This window comes from Osmerus eperlanus, chromosome 2 (assembly GCF_963692335.1).
Source record: "Osmerus eperlanus chromosome 2, fOsmEpe2.1, whole genome shotgun sequence".
Lineage (NCBI taxonomy): Eukaryota > Metazoa > Chordata > Actinopteri > Osmeriformes > Osmeridae > Osmerus > Osmerus eperlanus.
In genome coordinates this window covers 20,328,135-20,343,099 of record NC_085019.1, presented here as the reverse complement: position 1 = coordinate 20,343,099, position 14,965 = coordinate 20,328,135, and the positions used below count along the sequence as shown (strand labels likewise).

At 53.4% G+C, this 14,965-nt stretch overlaps 1 protein-coding gene across 7 annotated transcripts; it reads right to left on the bottom strand.

Moving 5' to 3' along the window:
* Positions 1 to 73: 73 nt before the first annotated feature.
* On the bottom strand, positions 74 to 14,891 carry LOC134034362 (trinucleotide repeat-containing gene 6B protein-like). 7 transcript variants are annotated; one of them, XM_062478896.1, is made up of 22 exons: positions 14,730 to 14,891; positions 14,491 to 14,607; positions 13,132 to 13,234; positions 13,021 to 13,042; positions 12,503 to 12,862; positions 9,106 to 12,168; positions 8,476 to 8,637; positions 8,079 to 8,266; positions 7,827 to 7,889; positions 7,582 to 7,731; positions 7,130 to 7,267; positions 6,713 to 6,874; positions 6,293 to 6,415; positions 5,887 to 6,088; positions 5,181 to 5,342; positions 4,796 to 4,960; positions 4,272 to 4,415; positions 3,989 to 4,081; positions 3,450 to 3,686; positions 3,230 to 3,300; positions 2,290 to 2,429; positions 74 to 2,079 (listed from the first exon to the last, which is right to left on the bottom strand). In XM_062478896.1, exons 3-22 carry the CDS (start codon positions 13,201 to 13,203, stop codon positions 1,524 to 1,526), a joined length of 6,273 nt encoding a protein of 2,090 aa, XP_062334880.1. In that variant the 5' UTR covers positions 13,204 to 13,234; positions 14,491 to 14,607; positions 14,730 to 14,891; the 3' UTR covers positions 74 to 1,523. The 7 variants fall into 7 exon arrangements, with proteins under 7 accessions (XP_062334880.1, XP_062334913.1, XP_062334897.1 ...); XM_062478929.1 differs by having other exon boundaries at positions 13,147 to 13,234; positions 14,491 to 14,886; XM_062478913.1 differs by having other exon boundaries at positions 3,462 to 3,686; positions 14,491 to 14,882.
* Positions 14,892 to 14,965: the final 74 nt, after the last annotated feature.

Sequence of the window (14,965 nt, the reverse complement as noted above, 5' to 3'; positions counted from 1 at the left end):
TGTCAGTGAACATGCAGGAATTTCACGTGTGTAAGGTACCGAGCCATCTTTAAATTACAACACGAGGCAAATCTGAAGCCAATACTTTCATCTTTATTATTAATCTTGTTCTCTTTTTGTTTAAATAAATTTTTTCCTTTGTAAAATCTCAAAACGAAAACACTGAACAGGAGTGTTAAAGCCTGTCTTAATTTAAAACACAACAACAAAACATAAAAACGTACGGTAACTCTTTATCTGCATTTGTAAACAACCCTGTCCCTCCCCACCCGCCCCCACTCCACACAGTTTGATAAGATTTGGCATGTCCTTTTACTCAATGCGTATGCCTTCAGCTCTTTGTCATTAAAATGTTCTTTTTATTATTGCAGGTCGGACGATAAAAAAGACAATTTCTGCTAAAAAACGCACAACTTAAAATGAGGAAAAAACAAAACAAAAAAAACAATCAAAGCATTAGTGCCAATATTTCTTGGAACATACAGTCAGCAGTATACCGAATGCACTCAAAACATTGTTTTTGTATAGACCTTCTTAAGCAGCCTTGCTCACTCTTAACAAGACAGGCAGTAACATGCTCACGTACACCATCCTCACATACTCACACACGCAGCGACGCTTTATTCACTTGGTCTCATTCTCACTCATAGAAACGTTGTTCGCGTACTGTGGACTTCCTTAGTATGTGTCCCGCACGCATGGAGAACACATCACAGCCCCATACTGCCAGAAGTATTCAACAATTATCATAGTAACAGTAACAAACGTGATTGAGAGAGAAAGAAGTGAGAAAGAGAGCTGAGAGAACAACAGTAGGAGGTCAGCATCTTGAAAAAAAAAACAATGACATTTTTCAGTATATCCACTGTTCGGAAAAAAAATTAAATGAAAACAACCATACAAACAAACAACAGAAAAACAAACTGGACATACACGGTAAGATACAGTTCAGTTGTCAATCAGAGCAGTGTTGTTTGCATGTGTTTGGATTCAGTCTCCGTTTTAAGGGACGTGAATGGGAACTGCCTGTTGAGTCTGCGCCACACAGTGGATCCTGCGTGACGGCAGACAGGTAATGCTGTTCTACAGTGACCGTCTGTCTGAAGGCTCCTCTGTATTTGGTGTGTGCATGTGTATGTAAATCTGTCTCAAGTCCCCCTACTAAGCACGACGACATCCAGCCAGTCTCTCGGACTGACTGACTTTACTTGTTTTTTTTTTGTGTGTTTTTTTTTCTTTCAGGTTCAAGTCTAGCAGTTGAAATCTTCATCTGTGGAAAAAGGCCTTATACACATCTAACAGTCCCTGCATTTGTATATATAGTAGCTTAAGTCTGGCCATGAGAATGTGTGTAAGCATGTCTCACATTTCTGCTTGTACGTTGTGTGTATGTATAAACGTACATATGTAATGAGTACTGAATGTGTGTATTTGTATACATATGTATGTGCTTGGATGTGTGTGATTCCCAGTGTAAGTTGCGTCAGTGTGTCTTAAACATATACTTATATAAAGGGCGCGTGTCAGATGGAGTCAGCCCCTCCACCCAGAAGGTCGCCAGGCAACAGGGCGGCGGGGCTGCCCATTTGGTGCCTGTCCTCCATTTGGGGTGTGCCCCACAGACTGCTGCCGGAGTACCCAGGCGTCACCCCACCCCAGAGCCCTGCCCTGCTCGACTCCCCTCCCCCCAGCCCCCCTCCCCCGTCCCCAGCCCCGTTGGTGCTCCACTGGGCGAAGACGCCCAGACCAGGTCCTTGGGCCGCCGGCACCTCCGGGGAGCTGATCGTACCATCCAGACTTTGCCAGCCGGAGCTGGATGAGCCCACACTACCTAGAACTCCTCCTCCGCCTCCTCCTCCGTTTCCACCCGTAGTCGTTCCTCCGCCTCGCTCACTCCCCGGGGAGCTGCCTCCGCTGCTGGCCACGGCCGCGCCCGGCCCCGATGACCCCTGACCCGACCCTACCGTGACCCCCGGGCCGGCCCCCTCTGCCCCTCCCGCCTGGGAATGTGCAAAATAGCGAGCCACGTCCTCCTCGCTCACAAACTCCGCCAGGATTGTGGTGTTGCCCAGGACGCACCTAGGGGAGACAACGAGAGGTACTCCAATTAGTCCAGTCAAAGTGAGACGAAACTGACAATCGAGCGATGGCGATTCCGGGGCCACCACAATACATTTCATTCCCATCCATACTCAAGTGAGTGTTGAGAGTTCTCAGGGATGGAAGCCCGTATGAACAGTGCCCTTTTGAACGGCGTTGTGGTAGTGTGCATGCAGACGGACCACCTACATGTGCAGTGCACCCTGGGCCTTGGCTGCTTCCTGTCTGGTGCTGTAGCGAATCAGAGCGCTGCCCTGGGTCAGGCCGAGGTGAAAGGTCAGCAGGGGGCCATGCTGCATGCAGATAGTCCTCAAGGTAGAGCCATCAATCTGGAGGGAAGGGAAAGGTTAACATGACGAAGTAGGTGGTCTGTGGGTGTCTAAAAGGTGGGGGCAGAATATCCAGTGGCATTCATACATCCACATACGGCCCACTGAGGTGTGAAGAGTGCATGAAATGTGTGTGCATCTGGTGATGGATGGTCCTGTTCCAAGGTATCAAAAGGGGAAATGCGTGTCTGTGGGTGTGTGTGTGTGTGTGTGTGTGGGTGGGTGTATATACACACACTGAGTAGCGGCCAAGAGTGAAACTATAAAGAAAAAGGGGGTTGGCTATATAATTAAACATTTTCCATCCCATGTTTCTCCCAGAGCAGTGCTTTCATGCCATAGCCATTCATGCAATCCCTAATTGATTAAATGGATCATCCAACTTCACAATCCAATTAGGCCTGGGTCACGCATGATACCGACACATTTGCATAAGATACACTGAAGGAGAATGCTGATGAACGACGATGACGACTTAATGGCTCCGCGTTTATGCCCGCTCCCACCAGCCCTGGTGGCAATTTTGTTTTACAGCGGTTATAAATTCCGCTTCAGGGGCTGGTTGGAGAACATCAAATTGTGAAATTGCTCTCTTGCACGCGCGCACACACACACATCCTCCACCATCAACCTTCTGCTCTGTTTCTGTAAGTCATCCAGTCATGAGCGTGTTGGTATTTTTCTACAGGCTGTCCCATTCCTTTTCTCTCTCATTTTAATTTCCCTTCCTCCCTTCTCCTGTTATTTTAGTCGCTTCCCAACCTACTCTCCCCTTTTCCTGCCCCCCCCCCCATATTTACCTGAGGGGTCAGGTTGCTAAGCAGCAGCCAGCAGCTGCCCCTGGAGGCCGTGCCATCACTCCACGCCGAGCCTATAGGAGGGAGGGAAAGAAGAGTACAGTTAGCAGGACCAGGAAGTAAGAACATGCAGAGAGTGACAACGCGTTTCTTCTAAGACTAGACCAACCTCTGCACATATGCAAAGTCAAGACTGTGTCAGGGATGTAATGGTTAAGAATACCTAAGCCCGTACCTGGCCCAAATCTGGACTGAGAGTCCTGACTGCCCCTGCCTCCGCCCCAGCTGCTGGCCAATCGCGGGCCTCCACTGCCCCATGGGGAGGGCGAGGCCTGCTTCTGACTGGTGAGGCCCGGAGGGGGGCGTGGCAGCTGGGAGCTGTTGCGATTGGTCTTCCACAGCTTGTTGTGTCCAATGGGCTCAGGGGGCCAGCTGGGCTTGTAGTCGGAGTACTTTGCTGCTTTGGAAACGAGGGCGAGAGAGCCAGAGAGGTGCAGCTTACAAGACAGACCCCAGGAAGGGAACTAAGGAAAGGATGACTTCTGTTCAGACATGCTGCACTATCTATATATAGGAGAAACTGCAGCGCTGGTGATACCGTACACCTGTTCAGACAGAGACACGGGAAGAGAGACGGAGATACAGGCTGAAGCTTGGAGGGAGAGAGGGGGAGAGAGAGAGGGGGAGAGAGAGAGAAAAAAAGAGAGAAAAATAGACAGAATTGGGAATTGGGAGTAAGCACAAGCATGTGCAGGTGCTTACCTGTGCTATGTGCGTTGCCGAGGGGGCTGTCTGAGGCACTGTAGGGCCAGGCACCTGGTAAAGGCAGCGAGGTGTTGAGGGAAGGGTTCGGCCCTGGAGGAGCGAGAACAAGCCCGAGACAGGAAGTGAGCTCCCGAGAGAGGAAGAAGCTCCCCTCTATAACCGCAACACAACCGTGCACTACTCCAACCCTAGGATTCTTCTCCATACGTTTAAACACAGCAGTTTGAAACCAGGTCATATTGCTGTGAGGTAGCTACGACCCGAGGCCGGTGTGTCTGACCTGTGTTGTCTCGCAGTAACTGGTGGTCTGAGTCGTTGAGGCTGGGCGGTCCGGGGGAGCCCAGCACACTGCCGGGGGTCATGTAGGGGTCAGACTCCGGGTCGGCGCTCGGGATCCCCTTCCAGGGCACGCCTGGCTGGAACTCTGTGTCAAGACAAGCACAAGGACATGTGAGGAGCTTGGAGATGGGAGGGGATCCTCTGTATTGGCAGGAGCCTCGGACTGTCATGGATACATGTCCTGAACTTGATCCCGAGTCCATGAGGCTATTTGCATGAGCCGCATGTCGGGGCTCGAGTCAGAACCTGATGGACCGATATCATGAGGGCGTTGCCTTGGATGATCTCCGCCTCGATTCATGCATGGTTTCGCGCAATTTTGTGGCACAACAATTACCGAAGGCGTTCAGTTAAATCTATACCTCCACTCAAGCAAGTTCGATTCAGGAGCCTGTATGTTCAAAGGCCTGTATGTTCAAAAGGCATAGCAAACCCAAGTCAACTTAATCCATGTCTGTACTGTACCTGGAGGCCAACTGGAGGTGCCAGTCTTGGTGCTCATCTTGCTCCCTGGGGTCCGCTGCCAGTCTGAGGGGCACTGGGGGGGCATCCCCAGGCCCTCGCCCCCCAGCAGCTCATACTGGGAGTACGGGGAACCACCCCGGGCTTTGATGGGGTTGGGCAGAGGACCTGGGTGGGGGGGAAACCACAGGAGAAACTCAGAAGTCGGAAAAGTTCCAGTGGACCCGAGTTACCCATCAGTTCAATATTTGGTGTGGCATGACTACAGATTATGTTGATGACTGGAAAGGATGACGCCCCGAAGCATGAAACCAAAGCTTGTTGTTGCATGATTTCAGAATGTTGTAGCAGTGTTGTATCTACACAGGAGACCAGGGGAGAGCCTCACCGTTCTTGTGATGGGCTGTGTCTGGAGGAGAGGGGGCAGGGGAGTGGCCCTCCATCATCCACTTGAAGCGGGACTGCTGCCCCCCTCCGTCCTTCATGCCCCCCACCCCCCCCATCATGGAGCCCAGCTCCAGGCCTGACAAGCTGCCCCCGGGGGCCAGACCTGAGAGGGGGGGGGGGGGGGGGGAGGAAGGGAAGAATTAGATGAGACAACCATTTAAAGGCGGCAAACCGCAGGGAGAGCTCGGGTTGCAAACCCTGATGGGAATGTGATAGTCTTGGACCACGACGGCAGCAATGATTGCCGTCTGTGTAATCCCACTGACATCCCACTCCCAGGAAAGGAGGCTGTGGGAGATTAAAATGCTGGACCGTCGTCACAGCAACGCCGACACACCATCCGCTGTTTTGACAAATTAGACGGATATGATTCGCTGATGGCCTGGTCTGACCTTACGCTGAGAAGAGGAGCGTAAACAAAGTGTCTGATGGATGTAAGCCACCATGATACGGACAGAAAAAAAACCCCAGGGAAAAACAGAGAGAGGGGAAGTATACAGGGAGCTACAGTGACACTTCGTCCACACAGAAAGATGACTTCTTTTGAAGTGCTTATCTCTCCAATCGTGTTAACACAATACCACCCGCCACATCGGTCCACTTGTCCTGCCCCCCCCCCCCCCCACCCGACCGACCGTTCAACTCACCGGAGTACATCCCCTGTGATTTGGCATGAAGGTCTGACAAGGGGCCCCCCCCGCCGGTGTGCGACAGGGAGTCTCCCATGGGCTGCTTGGACTGAGACCCCCCCAGATGAGACGGGGACAGTTTGGAGCTCCCGACTCCCCCTCCTCCCACGCCGCCCTGCTGCTGTCTCTGCTGCTGCAGGATGGCCATGATCCTGGCCAGCTGGGGGGGGGGAGAGGACAGGGGATTTAACACAAAGACGTCACCATGGGAAACGGAGAATATGGACATGAAAAAATGTCACTTCGGCTCTGGTTTATATGTTGAGGAGTAGACGAATGGGAGCTGAGAAGGGGACACATGCACGGTGCAATTCCGGAAGGTTCTCTGGGTTCCGAGCGGCGGTCAGGATGAGGGCCGAGCTACCTGCTGGGGGTCTGCCTGCTGACGGAGAGGCTGGGGCTGGGGGAACTTCCTCTGGTTCTGCAGGAGCTGCTGCTGCTGCTGCTGCTGCTGCTGTTGTTGTTGCTGTAGCAGGAGCTGACAAGCCTGAGGGAGGAGGCGTGGGGGGAGGGAGCAGGTGGAGGAGAGATGGAGATCAGCAAGGAATCCTCACAGTGGAGTGGAGTTGATGATATAAGACACTTAAGTACACTCGTGTATTTAAAACGTATTTTATAGAAGTCTTAAATGAATGACTAAGTAACTCAAGTCAACTGTAGACAAGCTGTAGCTATATTGGGAATGGTGTCATGGGTTAGCTGTGTGTCGACACAAAAATGGGAACAGTAGTGCAAGTGAACAGACTGAAAAGCACCAACCGTGGTTCAAAGAAAATCTACTCACCAGGTGGAACTGTTGAACGTGGGGGTAGATGTTACTGAGCACTGCTATCTGCTGGGGGGACAGCTGAGGGGGGAACACCCCTGCCCCCACGCCCCCCACACCTCCCACCCCCCCCACGCCGCTGCCCGGAGACGGCATCTGCTTCAGCATGGGGCCTGGCACCTGCACGCACACAGGCACACACTGAGAACACTCTCAACGACCTTGACCAGGAGCCCATGAACACCTTGCGGCTCTCTCAGGGGTCAGGATGTACAGAGCTAAACAACACATGCTAAATCTAAATCACCCGACACACAGGCCTATTCCAAGATGAATACTGCGGGAAATGAATCAGGTACAATGAATATCAAGGGGCGAATGGCTGTATATGTGTGAGACCCCACAAGTGCAGGGTGACCAGCAGGAGGCCCCCACCTGAGGGGACAGGAACTGATGAGGCACTTGGGCACGGAGCCCCTGGGAGGGGTTGATGGGGTGCATGCCAGGCTGGGGTATCCCCCGTGGCGGGGGCATCCCTCCGCTGCCGCCTCCGTACACACCGTGACCCGCCACCTGCAGGGTGTCGGGGAGGGGACGGGGCACACAGGGACAGGTTAGGGAGGGGGGGGATTAAGTGGCACAGGTGGTGATGCAGACATCGACCACACACATTCGTACTACATTGGAGGTTCAACTCAGCACCTCTTGTTTATAAATCAAAATCAAATCAAACTTTATTTATATAGCGCATTTCATGCCAGAAGGCAACACGATGCGCCTCACAGAAGGGAGGCCTCACATGGTTTTTCAGGCTCCATGGTCTGGAAAACTCTAGTTTATGCTGCAGTTTTGTGTTTAATCCCTGTGTGCTTTCCTCTTTCCCGTACCTTGTCACCGTAAGGCCCCATGTCTCCAGGCTCTTTGGAACTGGTCATACGGTATGCTCCCCCTCTCCCTCCTCGCCGCATCTCTCCGTTGTAGTCGCTCATCCCCCTCCGATCGCCGTCCAGCTTCTTGTCCACACTCGGGTCGTCGCCCTATCAAACGGATAACAGACGCATTTGTCTCCGGCAATTGGATTGGCTTTCTGAAATACTCTGATGAGTATGTATATCTAATTATGTGGACTTACCAGAAGGCCCATGTTGGAGAACTGGCGGTTCATAGGATTCAACCAGTTCTCTCCTCCTCCACCCTTTAGAGTGCAAACAAATATTTTTAAACACTTTTAAAAACTAAACTTTTAACTAATAAAAATGCCAAACCCCTTTGAAAGTCATTTAAAACACCGAAACCAATGCCAAAAAAAATCAAATACAAAAGTAATTCCCGAAAAACACGACAGATTGACTTGCGTGATTAAAGGCCCGTCCTCTCAACCTACCTTGATGTTGCCTCTCTTGCCCCCGTGGCCTTGGTTCCAGCCGACTGAGTTGTAGGAGGAGTTACTGCCCTGCTGGCCCGCGCTGTTCCAGACCCCGCCCCCGTCGTCCTCGTCCTCCCAGCTGGGGTTCCGGGAGGCGGACACAGAGCCCTCCCCCTTGCCCCAGCCCTCCCCCACCGACTTGGAGACTGGGGGACAGACGGTTTGAATCAGACGGTGAGCGTGACATATCCATCACTACAAACATTCATTCTGTTCAGCTGTCAAACCTGGGAAATCTGTCTATGAATGCGTCATCAAACTGAATCGGAGGAAGAAAAACTCCACGAATGGTACGCAAGTATAAGAGTAGCCAGTTCACAAAAACGGAGGGAGTGAGCTTGTGGAGGAGCCGTACCAGACTTGACGGGGTTGGGCGAGGGGTTCCTCCAGCCGCCGGCCTTGCTGGGGTCCTCAGGGTCGCCCCAGCCCGCGGGCTCGGTGGACTGGCCCCAGGCAGCCGTGCCGTTGTCTACAGATTGTCCTGCCATGTTGCTGCTCCCTCCCCACATACCTGGGCCTGGTGGAGACGGTGAGAGAGAGACAGAGAGAGAGAGAGGGAGATTGAAAGAGAGAGAGACAGAGAGAGAGAGAGGGAGATTGAAAGAGAGAGAGACAGAGAGAGAGAGGGAGATTGAAAGAGAGAGACAGAGAGAGAGAGGGAGATTGAAAGAGAGAGAGACAGAGAGAGAGAGAGGGAGATTGAAAGAGAGAGAGACAGAGAGAGAGAGAGGGAGATTGAAAGAGAGAGAGACAGAGAGAAAAAAAAGAGAAAAAGAAAGAGAGAAAAGGAGAGGAGAGAGAAAAAGAGACAGAATTGGGAGTTAAAATAACTTTTCAATAGTCCCATACGCATACATAGTCCTGTCCACAATCCCATGAAATACATAAATGATATGAAAACCCTCCTAAAATATGTATTATTATTGATTTATTAGGATAATACCTGCGGACAAATGACAGTATGGAGTCAGACTGTGTTCCTCACCCATGCCGGGAGCGGTGGCGGGGTTGGCGTCCCTGTTGGGTGGGATCCCCTGCTGTCTCCTGGGCGGCGGCTGCTGCTGCTGAGGGGGCGGAGCCTGCTGGGCCTGGCCTTGCAGTGGCTGCGTCTGGCCAGGGGAGGCACTGTTCTTGTCCCACAGGTTGACATTCTTGTTGTTGTAGCGAGTGGGGTCGCCCCACGCAGACGTCCCGTCGTCAATCTCCATCTTGCGGCTGATGGACTGAGGGGAGGGCTCCTCCCAGCCGCTGGGCTCCAGGGCTTCTCCAGGGATCTGGGGGATGGGGCCGACGATCCAGCCCGGGCTTTGGTTCTGGCTCTGGGGTTGGGGTCCTCCGGAGCGGCCCCAGCCCCCCTGCATGGACCCTGGTGGTGGCTGTTGGGTCTGTGATTGGTGCTGCTGTTGATTTGGGGCTTTAAGTGATGCCGCTTGGCTGTTTGGTATCTGTGCTGTGTGCGGCTTCCCGCCCCCCCAGTCCTGGTGGCCTTTTCCACCCATGTCTCCTCCCCCTCGGTCTCCTCCCCCTCGGTCTCCTCCCCCTCGGTCTCCTCCCCCTCGGTCTCCTCCCCCTCGGTCTCCTCCCCCTCGGTCTCCTCCCCCTCGGTCTCCTCCACCTCCCCAACCTCTCTGTGGGCCTCCCTCATCCATTTTACCCCAGGAACTGTCGTCGGAGTTGCTTCCACCTCGGCCCCTCCCATCTGACCATCCTCCACCACTTACTGGCTTGGCATCTCTCTGCCCCCAGTCTCCTCCCCCACCTCCTCCTCTCTCTCCCCCACCTCCTCCTCTCTCTCCCCCACCTCCTCCTCTCTCTCCCCCACCTCCTCCTCTCTGTCCCCAACCTCCACCTTCCCCTCTTCCCATCTCCTTCCAACCCACTGTCCCTTTCTCCTCCTGATTTCCTCCCCAGCCACTTCGACCACCTCCTCCTCCTCCACTACCCTGTTCTCCAAACTCTCTCCAGTTACCCCTTGCAACTCCTCCACCTCCACCTCCTCTACGGTCACCAGCCCACTCTTGATCCTCGCTCCCCCAGCCTTTTCCTGGCCCCTCAGACGGCCCAACGTCACCCCAGCCTCCAGCACTCTTGCCTTCTGGTTCTTCTCCGAGGGATCCAGGTTTCCGCATGCTGTTGGCCCCAGGCAGTGGTGCACGGCCTGGCTGCGGAGCACCGCCTCCACCCTCCCAGCCATCCCTGGCTGGACCAGGGCCTAGACCCTGGTTTGTGTGGGCCATGTGGGCCCCAGCAGATGGATCAGTAGTCTTTGAACCTGTGTTCGGGGGGTAAGTCGGCCCACGACCGGTGTTCATGGTGGATGACGAGGAAGTAGACGAGGATGAACTGCATCCATCACTTCTCCCCCCTCCTCCTCCTGATCGCGCTTCCAGGTCCCAGGCCACATTCTGACGGATCTGGGTCTGCCCCCACCCGGTGTTGGACAACACCCTGGGGTCAAGGTCGGTGCGACTGAGCATGCTCTGTAAGGCCACTTCAGCGTTGGGGCCCGGTTGAGAGCGGTGGCGGTGGCTGGAGTGCTCCTGCTGATTGTTCGGGTCACCGCTCCCCGCCCTGGAGCCTCCCCCCACCCCTCCTCCTCCTCCCTGGCCTCCCCACTCCTCTACCCCTCCCTCCACAGCTTCCACTGGCTTCTGATTGTCCCAAGCTCTTGTCATAGTCGCAAACGTCGGAGATGCAGAGTCCTGGGAAACCCCGCCTCCTCCTCCTACTCCTCCTCCTCCACCGCTAGCTCCGCTGCTGCTGCTGTTGCTGCTGCTCCCGCCTCGACCTCCTCCGCTACTTCCCGTTGCTAAGTTACCGGAACCTCCTCCGACACCTGCCGACCCATACTCCCCCTCTGGGCCTCTGTCCCAAGCTCCCTGAGATACCGCTGGGGTATTTGAGCTACCCTCGTTGCCTCTTCCCCACCCTTTGTCTCCCGCCGACCCTGCCTTGTCGCCATGGCTGCTGAAGCCCCACACACTCCCCTCCTGCCCCTGAGCACCTCCCCCTCCTCCTCCCCACCCGTCAGTCTTAGAGGCACCTGTGTTGAGGTCGGAGGAGGAGGGCGGAGGCATCGCTCTCCACGATGAGGAAGTTGAAGAGGAAGAAGATGATGAGCCAGAGAGATTCCCACTCCCTCCTCCTCCTGCCCCACAGTCCATTATACCATCTACACCTCCAGTTTTTGGTCCCGGTCCACCTACTCCCATCTCCGGCCCCAGTCCCCCTCCCCAGTGCTGCTCCGCGTCCGAGGTAGGCCTGTCCTGGAGCAGGTGCTGCTGACGGTGGCCGGATGGATTCACAGAGGGGAGAGGTTGAGCGGTGCTGGCAGAGAAAGATGAAGGTGTGATTGAGGATGAGGATGACGGCGACCCTCCCTCGGTCGCACCTCCGACGACCCCCGCCGGGGTCCCATCCTGCACCAGGGCGGGCCAGGCGGAGGGGTTGGCGTTGGGGTGGAAGTTGGCACCGAGGCCCCCACCGCTGCTGACCCCCCCGGGGCCCTCCTGAGAGCCAGGGAGAGGGGAGACTTTGGAATTGTAGAGAGCTGTTGCTGCTGCCGGCCCACCCTCAACAACCCCCCCGGCCCCGGCTGCCTGGGCCGGGGGGGCGCCCCACGCGGCGCCGGACGGCACACATTCATTGAGCGAAGACGAGGCGGACAGAGGAGAGGAGCGAGGCGGAGAGGGACTCTCGGAGCTCCCGGATCCCGTTCCAGATACTCCTCCTCCTCCTCCTTTCGGCTGTTGGACGCTTCTCTCACTCCACGAGGCACTGCTGCTGTTCGGGCCGTCCAGCTCCGCTCCCTCCCCTCCCTCGGGGCTCACTCTGGCCCTGGCCACGATGCTAGGCCACTCCTCCAGGTCAGACCCGTCCACAATCACCTTCTCCCAGCCCTGAGAAGGGGGCTGGCTGCCAGAGCCCGCCCCCCATGTGGAATTTGCATAAGTTGAAGTAGTAGTAGTAGTAGGAGAAGAAGCAGCAACTGAAGATGAGGATGATGACGAGTGAGGGGGTGACGATGAGGATGAAGCCAGGTTGGGATCTGGTCGAAACAGAACCGAGAGAAAACAAAAGCGTTTTTAAAAGAAACGTAAGATGTCGAATCCTAATACAGTGGACTTGAGGATATGTGGTCAGACAAGAACACAATCAAACACTACCAGTAACCTGAATTTTAAAAAAGGTGAACGCGCGGGTGAAGCGCACCACATTGGCCTTGGGTTCGAATCCGTCCCCGGGCCTTTTGCTGCACGTATTCCCCTCCCCCCTGCGTTCCTGTCTACCTCGAACTGACCTCTAGCCGAAGCATGATCATGCAAAAACGCCATCATAAAAAGCTGAACCACGACCACCTGTTGGATTTGACCATCACTCACCTGTGGCTCCGGCTGCATCTCCATGCAGCGGGGGGGTGGCTCCCCTCCCACTGCCTCCTCCCAGCAGCATGGAGGACAGCGGGGGCTGGCCCCTCTTCAGTAGCACTTTCTGGTCCTGCTGGCAGCGAAATCGCGGGGGCACCTCCCGGGGCATGTAGCGCTGCTGCTGGGGGGGTTGAGTTCCAGAGGAGGGGGGCTGTCCGTTGGCCACAGCAGCCCGCTTTGCATTGTTCCCGGCCGGAGGGACCGCGACCCCGGCTGCTGGGCAGGGGGACGAGGGAGGAGCAGGGCCAGGGCTAGGGGACACTGAGCCTGGGGTGGCTGGCGTCTGGGTGGAGGGGGGCTTGCTTGATTCTGGCACTGGAGCGGTGGAAATAGTGGGACAAAAACACAACCGAGAACAATCAGTGCGGCATTGTGTCAGCTTCGTGGTTTGGAAAGAATGCACTGTGCTTTGTTTAGAAATGTCAGCTACATTCACCCAGATTGTATAGCCCAGGAAAGGGCAAAGAGCTTACCTTTGATTTTCTGTTCAGTCACCTGTAATTAGAGAGGACACTATGAGCAATCGATGCAAAATGGTTAAACGTTGAAATAAACCATTAAAGTCTCCGATGCCTTTAACATACCGAGGCAGACAGTACCTTCTGGGAGGCTTCCCTTTTCTTTTTATCCTCTTTCTTCTTTTTCTTGTCTTCCATGAACTGCTGTTCCCTTTCCTGATCCTCCTGTCTGGAAGATGGTCAGAATTGTCAGGGATCATCCTTTCCAATCGCCTACATTATCTCAAGTGTATAAAATTACCCCTCTGCGATATTTTGTCATTTCCTTGACATAACCAGCTATTTTGACTGTCTGAGTTCACTGTCATTAACACTCTCCACAATTAGTTAATGTTACAAGCAAAGCAGGGCTGTAATGTTAACCAAGTCAACTTGCTTGCCAGAAGTCTACGGTAACCATTGCCACCACCTCATTGCATTATTCATTGGAAAGCAAATGATTGTAGATGTAACCTACAGGCTATTCCAGATACAAGTACATACAAGATTATGTGAAATTGATTTTAAAATGGCAGCTGTTGGTACATTCGTGTATGAGATAAATAAATTGGCAGAGAAGATGAGACCTAGTACAGTTGAGTATAGCAAGCGAGGGTGGCGCGAGTGTGTCTGCCATTACAAGAAACACTGACATGGGAGGTCGGTTTCACAGTAACATAAGCACTATCTAACGCTAACAGGGAACAATAACCACTTTGCAACTCTGACCGGGGCCTACAAACTAGCCGGGAAGTAAGCTGCAAATACAATTTAAGCACGGCACGGTTCAGCTAAGCCGCTCAAAATTAGCTAGCAAGCTGTAAAGAACTAGCTAGAGCTAGCGAGCTGACATTAATCCGATAGTGTAAAAACAAACTACTCGGCTTGTCAAACTCTGTGCTATTTAAGTTAGCTAGGTTCAGCAAGTCCAATTCGACCCATTTTAACACTAATGTCACACCAACCTTTTCCCAAAACGGCTAATGGCTAGTTAGGCTTTCTGTGTATTGATGCTGCATTCCTTTTAGCTAGCTAGCTAGCAAATCGTCTGCATTGCGATGAAAAGATTGTTCTGAAAGCGAGGCCTGTTCCCAGCAGCGAGTTCGGCTGCAGTCAAGCCCCTACTCGTTTCTCCATGCAAGGTCCCCTAATCGCGACAGACCAGTCTTGTGCAAGCTCTAGTCAGGTAACCTAGTGGGCTGCGGTGCAAGGGTTCGCTAGCGAGCTGACAAGGCCAAAGGCGACGATTAACTTCTTCAGTGACGTTTGCTGAGTAGCTTGCTAGCAAGGTAGAGCGGTGGCTATCCAGCGTTCATAATGCTCAAGTGCTCTCCATAAACAGACAGAATAAGACTTCGTCTACAGTACATCATTTTTATAACTTGTTATTATGAACATCACGGAATACAACATGCAAAACAAGAATGTATCAGGCTAGCTACTCACCTCAGGAATCACAAACTACATAAAGTGCTTCTGTGCAAAATTCTTGCAGACCTAAGGTACTGTAGCTGACTGGCTTGCTAAGCTAGCGAGCGAGCTAGTTCTTCGAGGCGTTCAAGGCTAAATAGAAGAATAAAGGAAATTCACCAAAAGGTAAAACGTTAATTATAGAAAAGAGCTGGACATGTAAATATCCTGTAGTTTGTATGTAGTCTTTAAGCTTTAAACAAAACATGCATAACCTCTTGATGACTGTCGAGCGATGTGAGATCGGTTAGTTTACTATCGGCCATTTTGCTTCTCTGTGCAAGCGCCTGTGTTGTTGATCAGAGGGGGGAGGAGGGAGATGCGATCTGATCTCTCTGCAGAAGGGGGCGCTACCACACCAAACCATGACGTAATTAATACATTTTGTACTTTCAACTTTGATCACGGTTAAAAACATCACACGTTGTATGTAAAGGAGCTGTTAGATAGT